Below are 17,853 nucleotides of genomic sequence, written 5' to 3' on the forward strand. Positions count from 1 at the left end.
GTATACATTGCAGCTTGACATTTACTGTCATGAGTCTTGTCCTGGAGGCAGAACTGATTAATGTCCCCTTAGATAGGCTAGCTGCAAAGTCAAAATTGGCTATAAATTAAAAAATTAACCTAAACATAAATTAACTTTTTGGTCTTAATTTAAGTTTAGAGTTTAGCATTAGGGTTAACGGTGTGGTTAAGGTTAGAGTTTGGCATTAGGGTTAACGGTGTGGTTAAGGTTAGGTTTAAAATCTAATTATGAATGTGACTGTGCCAGCTAGTGACCATTTTGCAGAGCTGCCTCCAGAACAAAATTTATGACGAAATTGCTAAACTGCATATACATCAGTTAGCCAGTATATAGTTCTCTGTACAAGTCCTACAAACTCCTCCTTTCTATTGATGCAGATTATATGTCATTACAGTAGAGAGCTGGATACTCTCACTATGTATCCACTTGTTTTTCTTATATTCATAATAAAGGATATCAAATACTCACCATATAAAACACAAATACTGTTCTATTAAACTATCCTCTGGTGTATTCAGGAGCTCTTCATAAGGACCCTCATCTTCGGTCAACGAGGCGAAGACGAAATCAGCCTTACTTTCACCGCTCACTCTGGTCAGGGAGAAACAGCGATGACTCAAGGTGAAATGACTTCCTTTCGGCCCAGTTGTCTTCACAGGAAGAAGGGCAGACAACACAGGATCTTAGCTCTCATCTACCACAGATGAGTGAATGACAAAATGATTGCTTTCAACGGCAGACAGAATTGCTATCAGTCATTACCATTATCTCTGGTACTAGCTCCCATGAATTCACACTGATTAAAAGCCAGTTGACTGGATCTGACTTAGGACCTCTACCAAGAGAAAAACACCCTGGCTATAGAGAATGAAATCATCCACATCTTTACTAATGATAGAGAAATCTGCTGTAAAGCAGTATCCAAATCCAACGGCTATAGTGATCACAATGTTACCATATCTAGGAAAACCAAAGTTCCAAAGGCTGGACTTAATATTGTGTATAAGAGGTCATACAACAGGTTTTGTAGTGATTCCTATGTTGATCATGTAAATAATATTTGCTGGTCTGTGGTGTGTAATGATGAGCAACCAGACACTGCACTTGACACATTTATTAATCTGCTTTCTCCAGTTACTAATAAAAATGCACCTATTAAGAAAATGACAAAAAAAAAAAATAATCCCGGTGAATTGAAAAATATGTTATGGTTGAAAGGGATGAGGCAAAAGGAACGGCAACAAAGTCTGTGTCAGGATTTGGCCAGGGTTGTTCCGGTTTTGGTCACTAGATGCCCCCATTGTGCTTTTTGACCCTTTTGTTTTCCCTTGTTCCCAGTTATTATTTGCACCTGTGCCTCATTTCCCTTGATTGTATTTAAACCCTTAGTTTTCCTCAGTTCTTTGCTCTGAGTTTGAATGTTAGCACCCAGCCCCAGCGATGCTGTAAACATTTGTTGCTCCAGTTGGACTCGCTTGTGGTACTCTGTTTTTGTTCTCTTTTGAGGCCTTTTTCCTGCTGTACCTACCACCTTGTGTATTTACCTTTTGACTTGGAAGATTACCTTTGTTCTCTTGGAATTACTTTTGACATTGTGGATTTATATTTTTGCCTGAACTTTCCTTTTTACTTTATTAAAACACCATCTCAAGTACTGCTGTGTCTGCCTCATCTTCTGGGTTCTGCTTACTGTTAGTGGCTCAGTTTGCTAAGTGACTCTTTCTCACACTGGAGACCCGAGTCTTGACAGTCTGGCTGTATAACAGATTGGCAAACGTTCTGCAAATTGATAAATCATGTCACTAAACTGAATTAAAAAGAAGAAACTACACTATGAAACAAAGAATGACAGCAAAAAGCTTTGGAGCACCTTAAATGAAATTTTGGGCAAAAGGGCAAACTCAGCTCCATCATTCATTAAATCCGATGGCTCATTCATCACAAAACCCACTGATATTGCCAACTACTTTAATTATTTTTTCATTAGCAAGATTAACAAAGTTAGGCATGACATGCCAGGAACAAATGCCAAACCTACACATCCAAGCTTAACTGATCAAATTATGAAAGACAAGCATTGCAATTTTGTGACTGTTGAAGAGGTGAAAAAAGTATTGTCTATCAACAATGACAAGCCACCTGAGTCTGACAACTTAGGTGGAAAATTACTGAGGATGATAGCAGACGATATTGCCACTCCTATTTGCAATCTCTTCAATCTAAGTTTACAAAGATGTGTGCTCTCAGGCCTGGAGGGAAGCAAAAGTCATTCCGCTACCCAAGAATAGTACAGCACCCTTCACTTGCTCAAATAGCCGACCAATCAGCCTGTTACCAACACTTAGTAAACTTTTGGAAAAAAATAGTTTTTGACCAGATACAATGCTATTTTACAGTAAATAAATTAACAGATTTTCAGCACGCTTATAGGGAAGGACATTCACCATGTACGGATGGCATTTACAGAAATTACTGATTGTGTGAGAGAAAATGATAATTAAAACAATTGTGGGAGTGGTTTTGTTAGACTTCAGTGCAGCTTTTGACAATATCAAATCATAGTATGCTGCTGGAAAAACAGTGCATTTGTAAAGTATTCAGACCCCTTGACCTTTTCCACGTTGTTATGATAAAAGATAACGACAAAGCAAAAACAAGTGTTTAGATATTTAACATTAACATATTTATTCAGACCTTTTACTCAGTACTTTGTTGAATCATCTTTGGCAGTGATTATAGCCTTGAGTGTTCTTGGGTATGATGCTACACGTTTGGCACCCCTATATTTGGGCTGTATCTCCCAGTCTTTGCAGATCCTCTCAAGCTTGGTCAGGTTGGATAGGGAGTGTCACTGCACAGCTATTTCCAGGTCTCTCCAGAGATGTTCGATTGGGTTCAACTCCGGTCTCTGGTTGGGTCACTCAAGGACATTCAGAGACTTGTCCCGAAGCCACTCCTGTATTGTCTTGGCTGGGTGCTTCGGGTCGTGTTCCTGTTGGAAGGTGAACCTTCTCCCCAGTCTGAGGTCCTGAGCGCTCTGGAGCAGGTTTTCATCAACGATCTCTCCGTACTTTGCTCCGTTCATCTTTCCCCCTCGATCCTGACTAGTCTCCCAGGCCCGGCCGTTGAAAAACATCCCCACAGCATGATGCAGCCACCACCATGATTCACCGTAGGGATGGTGTCAGGTTTCCTCCAGACTTGACGCTTGGCATTCAGGCCAAAGAGTTCAATCTTGGTTTCATCAGACCAGAGGATCTTGTTTCTCATGGTCTGAGAGTCCTTTAGGTGCCAAGCAGGCTGTCATGTGCTTTTTACTGAGGAATGGCTTCCGTCTGGCCACTCTACTATAAAAGGCCTGATTGGTGGAGTGCTGCAGAGATGGTTGTCCTTCTGGAAGGTTCTCCACAGAGGAATTCTGGAGCTCTATCAGACTGACCATTGGGTTCTTGGTCACCTCCCTGACCAAGGCCCTTCTCCCTGATTGCTCAGTTTGGCTGGGCGGCCAGCTCTAGGTAGAGTCTTGGTGGTTCCAAACTTCTTCCATTTAAGAATGATGGAGGCCACTATGTTCTTAGGGACCTTCAATGCTGAAGACATTTTTTTGTATCCTTCCCCAGATCTGTGCCTCGACACAATCCTGTCTCGGGGCTCTACAGACAATTCCTTCAACCTCGTGGCTTGGTTTTTACTCTGCCATGCACTGTCAACTGTGGGACCTTATATGGACAGGTGTGTGCCTTTCCAAATCATGTCCAATCAATTGAATTTACCACAGATGGACTCCAATCAAGTTGTAGAAACATCAAGGATGATCAATGGAAACAGGATCCACCTGAGCTCAATTTTGAGTCTTGTAGCAAAAGGTCTGAATACTTATGTAAACAACCAATTTTTTAAAATAAATAAAATAAAAAACATTTTTGTTTGTCATTATGGGGTATTGTTTGTAGATTGATGAGGAATTGTTTTGATTTAATCCATTGTAGAATAAGGCTGTAACGTAACAAAAATCTGGTTTAGGACCGTACCCGAGATGAGATGTGGCTTAGGACCGTTACCGAGATGAGATGTGGCTTAGGACCGTTACCGAGATGAGATGTGGCTTAGGACCGTTACCGAGATGAGATGTGGCTTAGGACCGTTACCGAGATGAGATGTGGCTTAGGACCGTTACCTTAGATGAGATGTGGCTTAGGACCGTTACCGAGATGAGATGTGGCTTAGGACCGTTACCGAGATGAGATGTGGCTTAGGACCGTTACCGAGATGAGATGTGGCTTAGGACCGTTACCGAGATGAGATGTGGCTTAGGACCGTTACCGAGATGAGATGTGGCTTAGGACCGTTACCGAGATGAGATGTGGCTTAGGACCGTTACCGAGATGAGATGTGGCTTAGGACCGTTACCGAGATGAGATGTGGCTTAGGACCGTTACCAAGAGGAAACCACCCTGGCTATAGCGGCGCTGAGGAATGAGGCCATGAGTGCTCGTGTGGGTGACTATCCCATGCTGTCTCCATTGATTTGAGGACATAAGACAATGAACCTCTCAAAAGGAGAGGAGAGAAGAGGAATGAAATGTATTTCAAATGGGCCTGGTTACCAATTAGGTAACAGTGATGCAGCTGATAGTTTTCAGTCAGGAAGAATCAACCCGACTGACTACCCACTGTTAAGAGACTTCAATAACCAAATTGGGAGTGATGCATGGATCTCACTGTGTGTGTCTAATACCAACCGAGGCAGCCGTTGCTCCTCCTACACCTATTTGATTTTTCCTGTTCTTGGCAAATGAGATTTCACATTGACACTATAACCCAGGGGTGTAAAACTAATTTTACCCGGGGGCCGCATTCGGTTATATTTTCAGTGCTCTTTTACTGTCTAGTTTTATTTAGTTTATTATCAGTGAGCTGAACACAGAAACTGCATGAATGTAGAACCATTATAATTTCTACAGTTTCGATTTGGTTTTAGTAATTTCAAAGTATATTGTGTCCATAATACCTCCCATAAAATATATTTTTATTAAAAATACTCAAACCACACACACGAGCCGGATTGGAACCCATCGCCGGTGTGTTTTACACCACGGCTATAACCGCTTTCCTCTTATCCTACTACAACAGTTTACATAAAACTGATTGCACCACACATAATATTCATTATATCTGACAGCCAAGGCCCGTAATACAAAATTAAAACTTGCAGTTCACATTTGCAAGGGAAATACTCAACTATGATGACATGTAAGTTAGACAAGTTATTGTGTGTATATTTAAACATTCCGTCCAAGGATTTTGATAAATCCCGTTTATTTAAAAAAGTTTAAATACTTCTTCGAAAATAAGCTTTACTTACCACCAGCCAGTAACAGATGAAGCTCTTCAGTATGTTTCCATGCCTTGCAAGAGGCCTTGCATGAGGCCCAGGTCTGTAAAAAGCACAATGTCTCATGTACTCCAACAGCCAAAAAATCTCATACACACAAGGTAAACTGTCACGAGGAAAGATCAAGGCTGACTATATGAGATAACTAGCCTATACACCACCAGCATTGCTATTCTACCACTATAGTAAATAGCTTTCATTAACAAAAATTATTTAGACATCTTCTTGCTCAGGAGAGTTAAGATTGAGTAGTAATCATCGTCTTTGTTCTAATAAACTGACTATACAGCTGCAGTTAAGATAGTGAAGAGCGTGTGACAATAAATATACATGATTTTAAGTCAAACTCATCAGCATTTGAGTGGCTGGACATGGAGTTTTTTATATCATGTAATACATTTTGTGGATATAAAATTTCTTTAAATGTGTAAATTATTGTAACAGACTGAACAATGCCAGACAATGTAAGACAGGTATACTGCCTCTGTTGCCCATTGGTGTTGTGTAGACGTTTCCTGACCTCTTGTGGCATGTAGTTGAATGTGCATATGTGGATTCACTAAAATGCAAATTGCAGGGGTAAAGAGTATGTACAACTGCTGCAATAGAAACATGTATTTAATTAATTGTCAGTAAAAAAATGACAGAGGATCGGAACCATATCAAACAAAGCCGCCATTTAAAACCAAAGCGTATCCCACAACTGAAATTAAATCTAATTAACTTAACAGCAGAAACAACATCAGTTTCAGATACAATAAGTACAGTATATCTGATTAAATCATGATCATCATTTAGTCAAATTATGGAGATGGCATTACTAATGTAAACCAATGCGTTTTAACCACCACCATACACAATCTTAATTACTCAACACTTTTAACATCAAAACATATTTCAAGTGTCATGGAGGCAGTGAACAGACTTCTTCATAAACTGTGCATTAAACTTTAGATTTTGTTTGACAAAAAGTAGGACCATACTTTAAACAATTTAAATAATAAATTTAAAAGCAAATTTCATACTATTTTACTGGTGGCATTAGGGTTATTATGATCAGTTAGAGTGTTGGGCCAGTAACAGAAAGGTCGCTGGTTCAAATACCTGAAGCGACAAGGTGAAATATCTGACTATGGCTAACCCTGTAAAACAACACATTTCACTGTACCTATTTGTTGTATGTGACAATAAAACATTTTTTATATATTTGTATGACACATTTGGCAAAGCACAAGATTTAAGGACCTTATATCACTCTTAGTATGCCATTTGCGTATAAATGATTTATAAAACATTATATAGGAAGTATAGGCCTTCAGGAATGTTATCATTAAAAGCTGATTTATTCCCTGAGTTAAAACATGATCAACCTGCTTCTAAGAATCAAGCAGAACACAGAAAACGCATGAAAATAGTTGTAGACAAATTCATTTGGAAACAGTTGTGTTTTTAGTACTTTAGAATAGTATTTCTGAGCTAACTCACACTTAGTAGAACCTTGTATCTACACTCTCAGGAAAAAAAGGTGCTATCTAGAACCTTAAAGGGTTCTTCAGCTGTCCCCATAGTAGAACCCTTTGAATAACTATTTTTGGTTGCAGGTAGAACCCTTTTGAGTTCCATGTAGAACCCTTTCTACAGAGGGTTCTACCTGAAACCAAAAAGGTTTCTCCTATGAGACAGCCGAAGAACCCTTATTTCGAAGAGTGTGGTCCATGTGAGATATAACTGATTATAGAGTAACCAGACCTCACTAGCCACTACATTGATGGCTTCCCCTTAAGGGGAGGGTAGTAGACAGGTGTGGCATGGTCACATACACTAAACTCTGTACCCTTAACATTGAGGAAGTCAATTAGTCTCAGAGTGTCTGTCTCAGAATGCTCACAGTTGGCAAGTTGGAAGTCTGAGTTGAAGCAGATCTCGATCTGGCCCAAGATTTGCACCTTCCCACCCTGTGAACAAGAAATAACTTAGTGATATGTTCTCGATTCAGGGTTAAGTTTCATGATGTAACATTTTAGTTGTGTGAAACAAATACTATTTATGTAGAATGATTAAGGTAATGTATTCTAAATACAAAATTGTACGCAATCCACATAATCCTCTACTCTTCAAAGAAAACCTATAGGCAAATTCAATAACTAGTTGTGCTTGAGTTTGCATTTTACCAAAATAAAAATATTTAAAACACATGATACCTTTGGATGAATACACTGAATCTTTGGTTTCACACTGTAGAAGTTGAGAATGATTCCTTCGATGTGGTCAAACTAAAAACACAGAAGTAGTACATTTAACCATGAGTATTCATCACATGCTATTGGATGCATGCACACATCTCAGTCATTTCACTGACAATAGCTAAGTACAGATGTAAGATCTTAATTTGATTACCCTGTTGCAGGAAAACTTTCCTACAATACAAGAACTTCAACATGTGAAGTGTATTTGAGGTTTAAAAAGGCTTCTGAAGTTTGTAATTTCCACTTTGAAATTTCTGACTTGAGTTTCGTTTCCCTTACGAAAAACGTATCAACCCTTACAAAAATGTCCATTAATTACACATAATAATTCACATTTCCTGTTGCTGCAGGATTATCTGGCTCAAATCAAGATCCTACATCTGTAAACAGGAACAGTAAGTCAAATGACTTAGGAGTAAATGAAAAACTACGGTGGGTTTTCCATAACACAGGGTTTCATTTAACACAGTATAGTATGTTTCTTGATATGACGCAGAAATACTTGCCGTTCTTTAAGTCTAACTTTAAACATACAGCAATTTAATATCAGTGCAAAATGCCATTGTCCTTGGTAATGTAGTAATAATGATGTACTTACAGTGTAGTACGTCTCCGAGGGCACAATGTTAAATTTCTTCATCACCCTGAAGACATACAAAGAATTTATAACTAGTAGAAACATAGATCAGGCTACAGGGTATACAAACCATATATTATCCCATTTGTTTCATGAGGATACTCTATTGTTAATTCAGTACACTTACCCGTCAAGGTCTAACGTGTGATACAGCTCCAGGACTTTGCCAAAGTATTTGTGTTGACTGTTTAGGGACTCTGCTTTTGCAGCACACGTTCCATGTTTCTGCCATTCATATTGCCTGTAAATAGAAGATAAAATGTGCTAACATTTGTTTAGAAAAATCTTCTTACCTGAAAATATAACAATGACCTGGAGTAAAGTATTTATACAAAATTAGAACAGACCAGAATTCAGAGGATGCTGGAGTTATAAGATCCGGCCACCACTTCTGCATATCTGGAAGTAGGTCCTGTAAAACATAGTCACGATCAAACATTGCACTTAATTTTAAAAATTACAAACACTTGACTTTTGACTTCAAAATGATTTCTTTTTGTCACGAATAAGCAAAATGTATATTTTTTCCCGCAGCAGAACACACCTGGATTAGAGTTACATTGAAGTGCCAAGATGAATTGCATTCCTGGCCTTTATCTGGCCTGTAAGACACAGACATTGTGCAAATATGTACAAAGATAACAGAGTCCATGACAGTCACTCAAACTCAGAAAACATGATGATTGGGTTGGGGGCAAAGGCAGCATCTTCAGTGCTTTATTTTTTACTGAATATTATTAAGACATCCTTACCACAGTCCATGCAAAGTCCAGTAGTCAAATTTGGGATCACAGTGTTCCATCTGCAAATCAAAATGTTTATTTTGTCATACAAGGTGGCACATCTGGACACTTATGGCCACCGTATCAATTATACAATCAGATGACTCGTAGAGTTTATTATGCTATGAAACCATAAAGTAGCTTACACTGCAAAATGTGCTTGGCCAGTGTTGAGTCAGGATCAATTTACTCCACATATGCCTGAAATAAAGCAGAGTTACATTCAATAAAATAGTAACATTAGCATGATCAAAGTGCCTCACTCATTTAATGGCCTTTAATTTGCATTGAGAACTGCTACGGAATGACACCAACTCAGTGGCCCTGTGGTTAGAGTGTCCTGGGTTTGGAAGGTTGGGGGATCAATCCTAGCTGCCTCACGCTGACCTATGAGCTGTTGTGTCTCAAAAAGACTACTTACATTGGAATGAAGGGCTTGATGCAGAGGCTATTAACCAGACAGATACGCCTACCAGTGCATTAACCAGACAAACAGGCCTACCAGTACTTACGGCGACACAAGTACGAATGAGGAAGACATCAGACCGCAGCCAAGGCACAGCAGGACAACAAGCGCCAAAGATTTCATATTTACGCTGAAACAAAGAAAACATACCATTAGGATAGGTGATTTTGGACCATAGCTGGATTGACATGATCTGTAGGCCTAATATATTTGTTGGTAGGCTAACTCTTACAATTATAACGCCTAAAACTTCAATTGCATATGCCATTTAAAATCATAGGTGGAATTACCACAGGGGATATTCAGAAAAGGTTGATTAGTCCCCCACAATAATTTATTTAAAATAAAACCTCTCATTCCAAAATCATGGGCATTAAGATGGAGTTGGTCCTCCCTTTGCTGCTATAACAGCCTCCACTCTTCTGGGAAGGCTTTCCACTAGATGTTGGAACATTGCTGTGGGGACTTTCTTCCATTCAGCCACAAGAGCATTAGTGAGGTTGGGCACTGATTTTGGGCGATTAGGCCTCCTGGCTCGCAGTTGGTGTTCCAATTCATCCCAAAGGTGTTCGATGGGGTTGAGGTCAAAGCTCTGTGCAGGCCAGTCAGTCAAGTTCTTCTACACCAATCTCGACAAACCATTTCTGTACAGACCTCGCTTTGTACACGGAGCATTGTCATGCGGAAGCATGAAAGGTCCTTCACCAAACTTACCACAAAGTTGGAAGCACAGAATCATTTAGAATGTCATTGTATGCGGTAGGGTTAAGATTTCCCTTCACTGAAACTAAGGAGCCTGAATGATGAAAAACAGCCCCAGACCATTATTCCTCCTCCACCAAACTTTACAGTTGGCACTATGCATTGGGACAGGTAGTGTTCTCCTGGTATCGGGTAAACCCATTTTCGTAGGACTGCCAGATGGTGAGCGTGATTCATCACTCCAGAGAATGTAATTTCACTGAGTCCAACGGGGGGAACTTTACACCACTCCAACCGATGCTTGGCAATGCGCATTGTGATCTTAGACTTGTGTGTGGCTGCTCAGCCATGGAAACCCATTTTACGAAGCTCCCAACGAACAGTTCTTGTGCTGACGTTGCTTCCAGGGCCAGTTCGGAACTTGGTAGTGATTGTAGCAACCGAGGATAGATTATATTTCATGCGCTACGTGCTTTAGCACTCGGCGGTCCCGTTCTGTGATTTTGTGTGGCCTTCTACTTTGCGGCTGAGCCGCTGTTGCTCCGAGAACTTTCCACTTCATAATAACGGCACATATAGTTAATCGGGGCAGCTCTAGCAAGGCAGAAATTTGAGAAGCGGACTTGTTGGAAAAGTGGCATCCTATGATGTTGACACGTTGAAAGACACAGTGCTTCAGTACGGGCAATTCTACTGCCAGTGTTTGTATATGTATTTTGCATGGCTCTGTACTTTATTTCATGCATCTGTCAACAATGGTGTGGCTGAAATAGCCAAATCCACTCATTTGGAATGTGGACACCCATAGTATATGGCTATGTAGTGGAATGTGGACACACATACTTTTGGCCATGTAGTGTATATACAGTGCCTTTAGAAGGTACTCCCACCCCTTGACTTATTCCACATCTTGTTGTTTTACAGCCTGAATTTGATAATGGATTACATTTAGATTTTGTATCACTGATATATACACAATAGCCCATAACGTCAAAGGGGAATTATATTGTTAGGATTTTTTTGAAATTCATAAAAAAAATGTAAAGTTAAAATGTCTTGAATCAATAATTATTTTTCTCTCTGCCCCATGGCAAAATGTGTAGAATTTCAGAAAAAGCTGAGCCCACTGGAGGTAGGTGCCACGGGGCCCCAGATGCGTTAGTCTGGCCTGGGGTAGCACCACCCCCCCCTCCCCCTGAAATATGATTGGCCAACACATTCTCATTAGGTCAGAGCACAGTATTCAAAACGTATTCAGACCTAGACTTTTTCTATATATTTTTTACTTTACAGCCTTATAGCCTTATTCTAACATGGTTTAAATTGTTTCCCCCCCCCTGATAAATATACATACACATCCCATTCAGACAAAGCAAAAAACGATTTTTTGACATATTAGCAAATTTATTACAAATAAAAAAAATAGAAATATCCCATTTACATAAGTATTCAGACCCTTTACTCAGTACTTTGTTGAAGCACCTTTGGCAGTGATTACAGCCTCACGTCTTCTTCGGTATGATGCTACAAGCTTGGAACACCTGTATTTGGGGAGTTTTTCTCCTTATTTTCTGCATATCCTGATGGGGAGCGTCGCTGCACAGCTATTTTCAGGTCTCTCCAGATATGTTTGATCGGGTTCAAGTCCGGGCTCTGGCTGGGCCACTCAAAGACATTCAGAGACTTGTCAAGAAGCCACTCCTGCGCTGTCTTGGCTGTGTGCTTAGGGTCATTGCCCTATTGGAAGATGAACCTTCGCCCCAGTCTGAGGTCCTGAGAGTTCTGAGAGTCTTTAGGTGGCTGGTGGCAAACTCCAAACGGGCTGTCATGTGCCTTTTACTAAGGAGTGGCTTCCGCCTGACCACTCTACCATAAAGGCCTGATTGGTGGAGTGCTGCAGAGATGGTTGTCCTATCTCCACAGAGGAACTCTAAAGCTCTGTCAGAGTGACCATCAGGTTCTTGGTCACCTCCCCGACCAAGGCCCTTCTCCCCCGATTGCTCAGTTTGGCCCGGGCACCCAGGTTTAGGAAAAGTCTTGGAGGTTCCAAACTTCTTCCATTTAAAAATGATGTTCTTGGGGACCTTAAATGCTGCAGAAATGTTTTGGTACCCTTCCCCAGATCTGTGCCTTGACACAATCCTGTCTGAGCTCTACGGACAATTCCTTCGACCTCATGGCTTGGTTTTGGCTCTGACATGCACTATAAACTGTGGGACCTTGTGTGTGTGTGTGCCTCTCCAAATCATGTCCAATCAATTGAATTCAAATCAAATCAAGTGTTATGTTACATGCGCCGAATACAATACACCTTACTGTGAAATGCTAACTTACAAGCCCTTAATCAACAACGCATTTCAAGTCATAGAGTAAAGAAAATAGTTTCCACATAAATTAAAGTAAAAAGAAAATGATAATCAAAGAGTAACAAGAAAATTACATAACAATAATGAGGCTATATACAGGGGGTTTCCAGTACCAAATCAATGTGCGGGGGTACAGGTTGGTCGCGGTAATTTGTAAAGTGACTATGCATAGATAACAGTGAGTAGCAGCAGTGTAAAACAAAAGAGGGGGGGCAATGTAAATAGTCCAGGAGGGCATTTGATTAACTCTTCAGCAGTCTTATGGCTTGGGGGTAGAATTTCTTAAAGAGCCTTTTGGTCCTAGACTTGGCTCTCCGGTACCGCTTGCCGTGGGATAGCAGAGAGAACATTCTATGACTTGGGTGACCGGAGTCTTTGACAATTTTTTGGGCCTTCCTCTAACACTACCTAATATGTAGGTCCTGGATGTCATTAACCTTGGCCCCAGTACTGGGCCGTACGCACTACCCTCTGTAGCGCCTTTCGGTCAGATGCCGAGAAGTTGCCATACCAGGCGGTGATGCAACCGGTCACAATGCTCTCAATGGTGCAGCTATATAACTTTTTGAGGATCTGGGGACCCAAATCTTTTCAGTCTCCTGGGGGGAAAAGATGTTGTTGTACCTTCCTCAAAACTGTCTTGGTGTGTTTGCACCATGAAAGTTTGTTCGGTCTGAATACTTTCAGAAGGCACTAACACACACACACACACAGTTGAAGTTTACATACACCGTAGCCAAATTCATTTAAAATCAGTTTCACAATTCCTGAAATTTAATCCTAGTAAAAATTCCCTGTCTTAGGTCAGTTAGGATCACCACTTTATTTTAAGAATGTGAAATGTCAGAATAATAGTAGAGAGAATTATTTATTTCAGCTTTTATTTCTTTCATCACATTGCCAGTGGGTCAGAAGTTCACATACATTCAATTATTATTTGGCAGCATTGCCTTTAAATTGTTTAACTTAACGTGAATTTTGGCCCATTCCGCCTGATAGAGGTGGCGCTTTGGAGGCCTCCTGGCTCGCACACACACTTTCCAGTTCTGCCCACAACTTCCTATAGGATTGAGGTCAGGAATTTGTGATGGCCACTCCAATACCTTGACTTTGTTGTCCTTAAGCTATTTTGCCACAACTTTGGAAGTATGCTTGGGGTCATTGTCCATTTGTGACCAAGCTTTAGCTTCCTGACTGATGCCTTGAGGTGTTGCGTCAATATATTTACATAATTCCCCCCCCCCCCATGATGCCATCTATTTTGTGAAGTGCATCAGTCCCTCCTGCAGCAAAGCACCCCCACAACATGATGCTGCCACCCCCGTGCTTCACGGTTGGGATGGTGTTCTTCGACTTGCAAGCCTCCCCCCCTTTCCTCCAAACATAACGATGGTCATTATGGCCAAACAGTTCTATTTTTGTTTCATCAGCCAGAAGACATTTCTCCAAAAAGTACAACCTTTGTGCCCATGTGCAGTTGCAAACTGTAGTCTGGCTTTTTTATGTCGGTTTTGGAGCAGTGGCTTCTTCCTTGCTGAGCGGCCTTTCTGGTTATGTCGAGATAGAACTAGTTTTACTGTGGATACTTTTGTACCCGTTTCCTCCAGCATCTTCACAAGGTTTTTTGCTGTTGTTCTGGGATTGATTTGCACTTTTCGCCCCAAAGTATGTTCATCTCTAGGAGACAGAACGCGTCTCGTCCTGAGCGGTATGACGGCTGCGTGATCCCATGGTGTTATACTTGCGTACTATTGTTTGTATAGATGAACGTGGTACCTTCAGACATTTGGAAATTACTCCCAAGGATGAACCAGACTTGTGGAGGTCTATAATTTTTTTTTCTGAGGTCTTGGCTGATTTATTTGGATTTCTCCATGATGTCAAGCAAAGAGGCAATGAGATGGAAGGTAGGCCTTGAAATACATCCACAGGTACAGCTCCAATTGACTGAAGTGATGTCAAGTAGCCTATCAGAAGCTTCTACAGCCATGACATTCTCTGGAATTTTCCAAGCGGTTTAAAGGCACAGTCAACTTAGTGTATGTAAACTTCTGACTAGAGGTCGACCGATTAATCGGAATGGCCGATTAATTAGGGCCAATTTAAAGTTTTCATAACAATCGGATTTTTTTTTTTTTATACCCTTATTTAACTAGGCAAGTCAGTTAAGAACACATTCTTATATTCAATGACGGCCTAGGAAAAATGGGTTAACTGCCTTGTTCAGGGGCAGAACGACAAATTTTCACCTTGTCAGCTCAGGGGATTCAATCTTGCAACCATACAGTTAACTAGTCCAACCCTCTAACCATTGCACTCCACGAGGAGCCTGCCTGTCACGCGAATGCAGTAGAAGCCAAGGTAAATTGCTAGATAGCATTAAACTTATCTTATAAAAAACAATCAATCATAATCACTAGTTATAACTACTAAACCAGTTTAGCAGGCAATATTAACCAGGTGAAATTGTGTAATTTCTCTTGCGTTCATTGCACGCAGAGTCAGGGTATGTGCAACAGTTTGGGCTGCCTGGCTCATTGCGAACTAATTTGCCAGAATTTTACGTAATTATGACATAACATTGAAGGTTGTGCAATGTAACAAGAATATTTAGACTTAGGGATGCCACCAGTTAGATGAAATACCGAACGGTTCCGTATTTCACTAAAATAATAAACGTTTTGTTTTCGAAATTTTAGTTTCCGAATTTGACCATATTAATGACATAAGGCTCGTATTTCTGTGTGTTATTATGTTAGAATTAAGTCTATGATTTGATAGAGCAGTCTGACTGAGCAGCAGCAGGCCCGTAATCATTCATTCAAAAGAGCACTTTTGTGCGTTTTGCCAGCAGCTCTTCGCAAGCACAGCGCTGTTTATGACTTCAAGCCTATCAGCCTAATGGCTGGGGTAACCAATGTGAAATGGCTAGCTAGTTAGCTGGGTGTGCGCTAATACTGTTTCAAACGTCACTCGCTTTTAGATTTGGAGTAGTTATTCCCCTTGCTCTGCAAGGGCCGCAGATTTTGTGGACCGATGGGTAACGCTTTTTCGAGTGTGGCTGTTATCGATGCGTTCCTGGTTCGAGCCCAGGTAGGGGCCGAGGAGAGGGACGGAAGCTATGCTGTTACACTGGCAATACTATAGTGCCTATAAGAACATCCAATAGTCAAAGGTATATGAAATACAAATGGTATAGAGAGAAATAGTCCTTAAATACTATATTAACTACAACCTAAAACCTCTTGCATTGGAATATTGAAGTCTCATGTTAAAAGGAACCACCAACTTTCATATGTTCTCATGTTCTGAGCAAGGAACTTAAACGGTATCTTTTTTTACATGGCACACATTTTTACATGGCTCATACATGGCACATATTGCATATTGGCACATATTACTTTCTTCTCCAACACTTTGTTTTTGCATTATTTAAACCAAATTGAACATGTTTCATTATTTATTTGAGGCTAAATTGATTGTATCGATGTATTATATTAAGTTAAAATAAGTGTTCATTCAGTATTGTTGTACAGTGCCTTTCGAAAGTATTCGGCCCCCTTGAACTTTGCGACCTTTTGCCACATTTCAGGCTTCAAACATAAAGATATAAAACTGTATTTTTTTGGTGGGACACAATCATGAAGTGGAACGACATTTATTGGATATTTCAAACTTTTTTAACAATTCAAAAACTGAAAAAAAAATTGGGTGTGCAAAAATATTCAGGAGTAGACGAACTCCAACTATAATAAAACTCATTCTTCATCTTTTGTTTCTTCTTAATATAAAGTAATACGCATGTGTGTCACACCTGCTCCGGCTCTTCCCCTCGGCGCTCGTGAGCTCCCCAGCACTACACACTCCTGCCACCATCATTACGCCCACATGCCTTCCCCTGTCGCGCATCAGCGATTATTGGACTCACTCACCTCTGTCATTACCTCCGCTATATATGTCTGATCCCCGATTCAACATTGATTGTCATTTGTCTTTGTGCTGACTCTGGTCCGGTCTTGTTCCATGTCTGTTGCAATTCAATGTTTGACTCCCCCATACCTGCTTCTCTACTCCAGCGTCGGTCCTTACAATGGATGGATCATTATAATATAACTCAGTCTTCATATTTTACGCCTTAATATTTGCCTTGAAATACATTCATTAGTGATGGTGACTACTTCTCCTTCCACCTATATTGTGTTTTCAAAAAAGCCCATCCATATACCCCTCCATAGCCCTCAAGAGAGGCATGATAAATCATGTCAAACTGTGCAGAATTGCAGGAAATGCTTTTAAAAAGTACCATTCGCCCAACCCCCCATTGGTGCTTGCCAAATACTATTGAGCTGATATTTACGCCCATCAGCGCCACGGTTTGCTGTCAAGTCAAATAATCGAGCCTGTTTTGCAACTCTGTGTAAACCGTCGTGGGGAGCGTAACTTGAGCTTGCACAATAGAAGGCTATGGGTTACTTTCATTATTTTACAAACACTGTCTCCAGCTGGCTACACGTAGCCTAGACTATGTGGGTACATTTTCAATATAGCCTACGAGTGACACAACAAGTTCTTACCTGTGTTTTGTTCTTTTGTTCTTGTGGTTCGATGTAAAACCTCGCTACAGTAACCTGGCGTTTACAGAACTAGAAGTTTGTCCAAGACCATTTAGATTAGGAAATATTTATATTGTTTTATAGATTAGCAATATGACATCTCACTGGTATCACTTATGGTTTAAAATTAGATAGCCATTACGATTCGACGTCTGGTTGTAGAAAAGATGGTGGATAAATGAAGATGTCTTTACTCAGGCAGTTTACCTTTGGAAAAAATGTTCACGGTTCCTGTCTGTGTAAGTAGGCGTTCCCTCTCTCACGTGAGCTTGCTTTACCGTGTAAAACCAATGGTTATGGTCTATTTATTTTTCATTTCCCAGCTCTCCCCACCTGACCAGAAAAAAATAGCCAGTGAGATATTGGGCAGCCCTTCAAGGTGACAGGGGCAATAAGTAGAACAGAATAGCCATGCTCTGAACTGAAAAAATGTGTGGATGTCTCGCTTTTTCTACTGTCTTTGGTAGTAGCCAAGAATAATGAAAGTGTGAAATTGTTTTCCTGCAACAGAGCTGAGTCTCACGCAATGGTGTAAAGTACTTAAGTAAAAAATACTTTAAAGTACTACTTAAGTAGTTTTTTGGGTATCTGTACTTTACTTTACTATTTATATTTTTGACAACTT

At 40.4% G+C, this 17,853-nt stretch overlaps 2 protein-coding genes across 3 annotated transcripts in view; both read right to left on the reverse strand.

Annotated features, from left to right (window-relative positions):
- LOC135523449 (ribosomal protein S6 kinase alpha-2) overlaps positions 1–5,914 on the reverse strand; it is a 58,190-nt gene extending 52,276 nt beyond the window's left edge. Inside the window, exons 1-2 of the mRNA XM_064950123.1 lie at positions 5,387–5,914; positions 490–671 (exon numbers count right to left, since the gene is read on the reverse strand). The gene's annotated coding sequence lies outside the window, so the exon portion shown is untranslated. The remainder of the gene's footprint in view (positions 1–489; positions 672–5,386) is intronic.
- A 102-nt stretch (positions 5,915–6,016) lies between these two features.
- On the reverse strand, positions 6,017–17,475 carry LOC135523450 (ribonuclease T2-like). 2 transcript variants are annotated; one of them, XM_064950124.1, is made up of 10 exons: positions 17,190–17,475; positions 9,594–9,677; positions 9,228–9,282; positions 9,052–9,101; positions 8,844–8,901; positions 8,647–8,711; positions 8,427–8,540; positions 8,261–8,306; positions 7,618–7,689; positions 6,017–7,371 (listed from the first exon to the last, which is right to left on the reverse strand). In XM_064950124.1, exons 2-10 carry the CDS (start codon positions 9,668–9,670, stop codon positions 7,177–7,179), a joined length of 732 nt encoding a protein of 243 aa, XP_064806196.1. In that variant the 5' UTR covers positions 9,671–9,677; positions 17,190–17,475; the 3' UTR covers positions 6,017–7,176. The 2 variants fall into 2 exon arrangements, with proteins under 2 accessions (XP_064806196.1, XP_064806197.1); XM_064950125.1 differs by lacking the exon at positions 17,190–17,475 and adding an exon at positions 16,548–16,842.
- Positions 17,476–17,853: the final 378 nt, after the last annotated feature.

Source organism: Oncorhynchus masou, chromosome 31, assembly GCF_036934945.1.
Source record: "Oncorhynchus masou masou isolate Uvic2021 chromosome 31, UVic_Omas_1.1, whole genome shotgun sequence".
NCBI classification, from domain to species: Eukaryota; Metazoa; Chordata; class Actinopteri; order Salmoniformes; family Salmonidae; genus Oncorhynchus; species Oncorhynchus masou.

Coding starts and splice junctions, on each gene's coding strand:
- LOC135523450 (XM_064950124.1), bottom strand. CDS start 9,670: ATGAAATCTTTGGCGCTTGTTGTCCTGCTGTGCCTTGGCTGCGGTCTG. Junction 9,102..9,227: donor GGCCAAGCACATTTTGCAGT/GTAAGCTACTTT, acceptor TTTGATTTGCAG/ATGGAACACTGTGATCCCAA. Junction 7,372..7,617: donor TTCAGTGTATTCATCCAAAG/GTATCATGTGTT, acceptor TCTTGTTCACAG/GGTGGGAAGGTGCAAATCTT.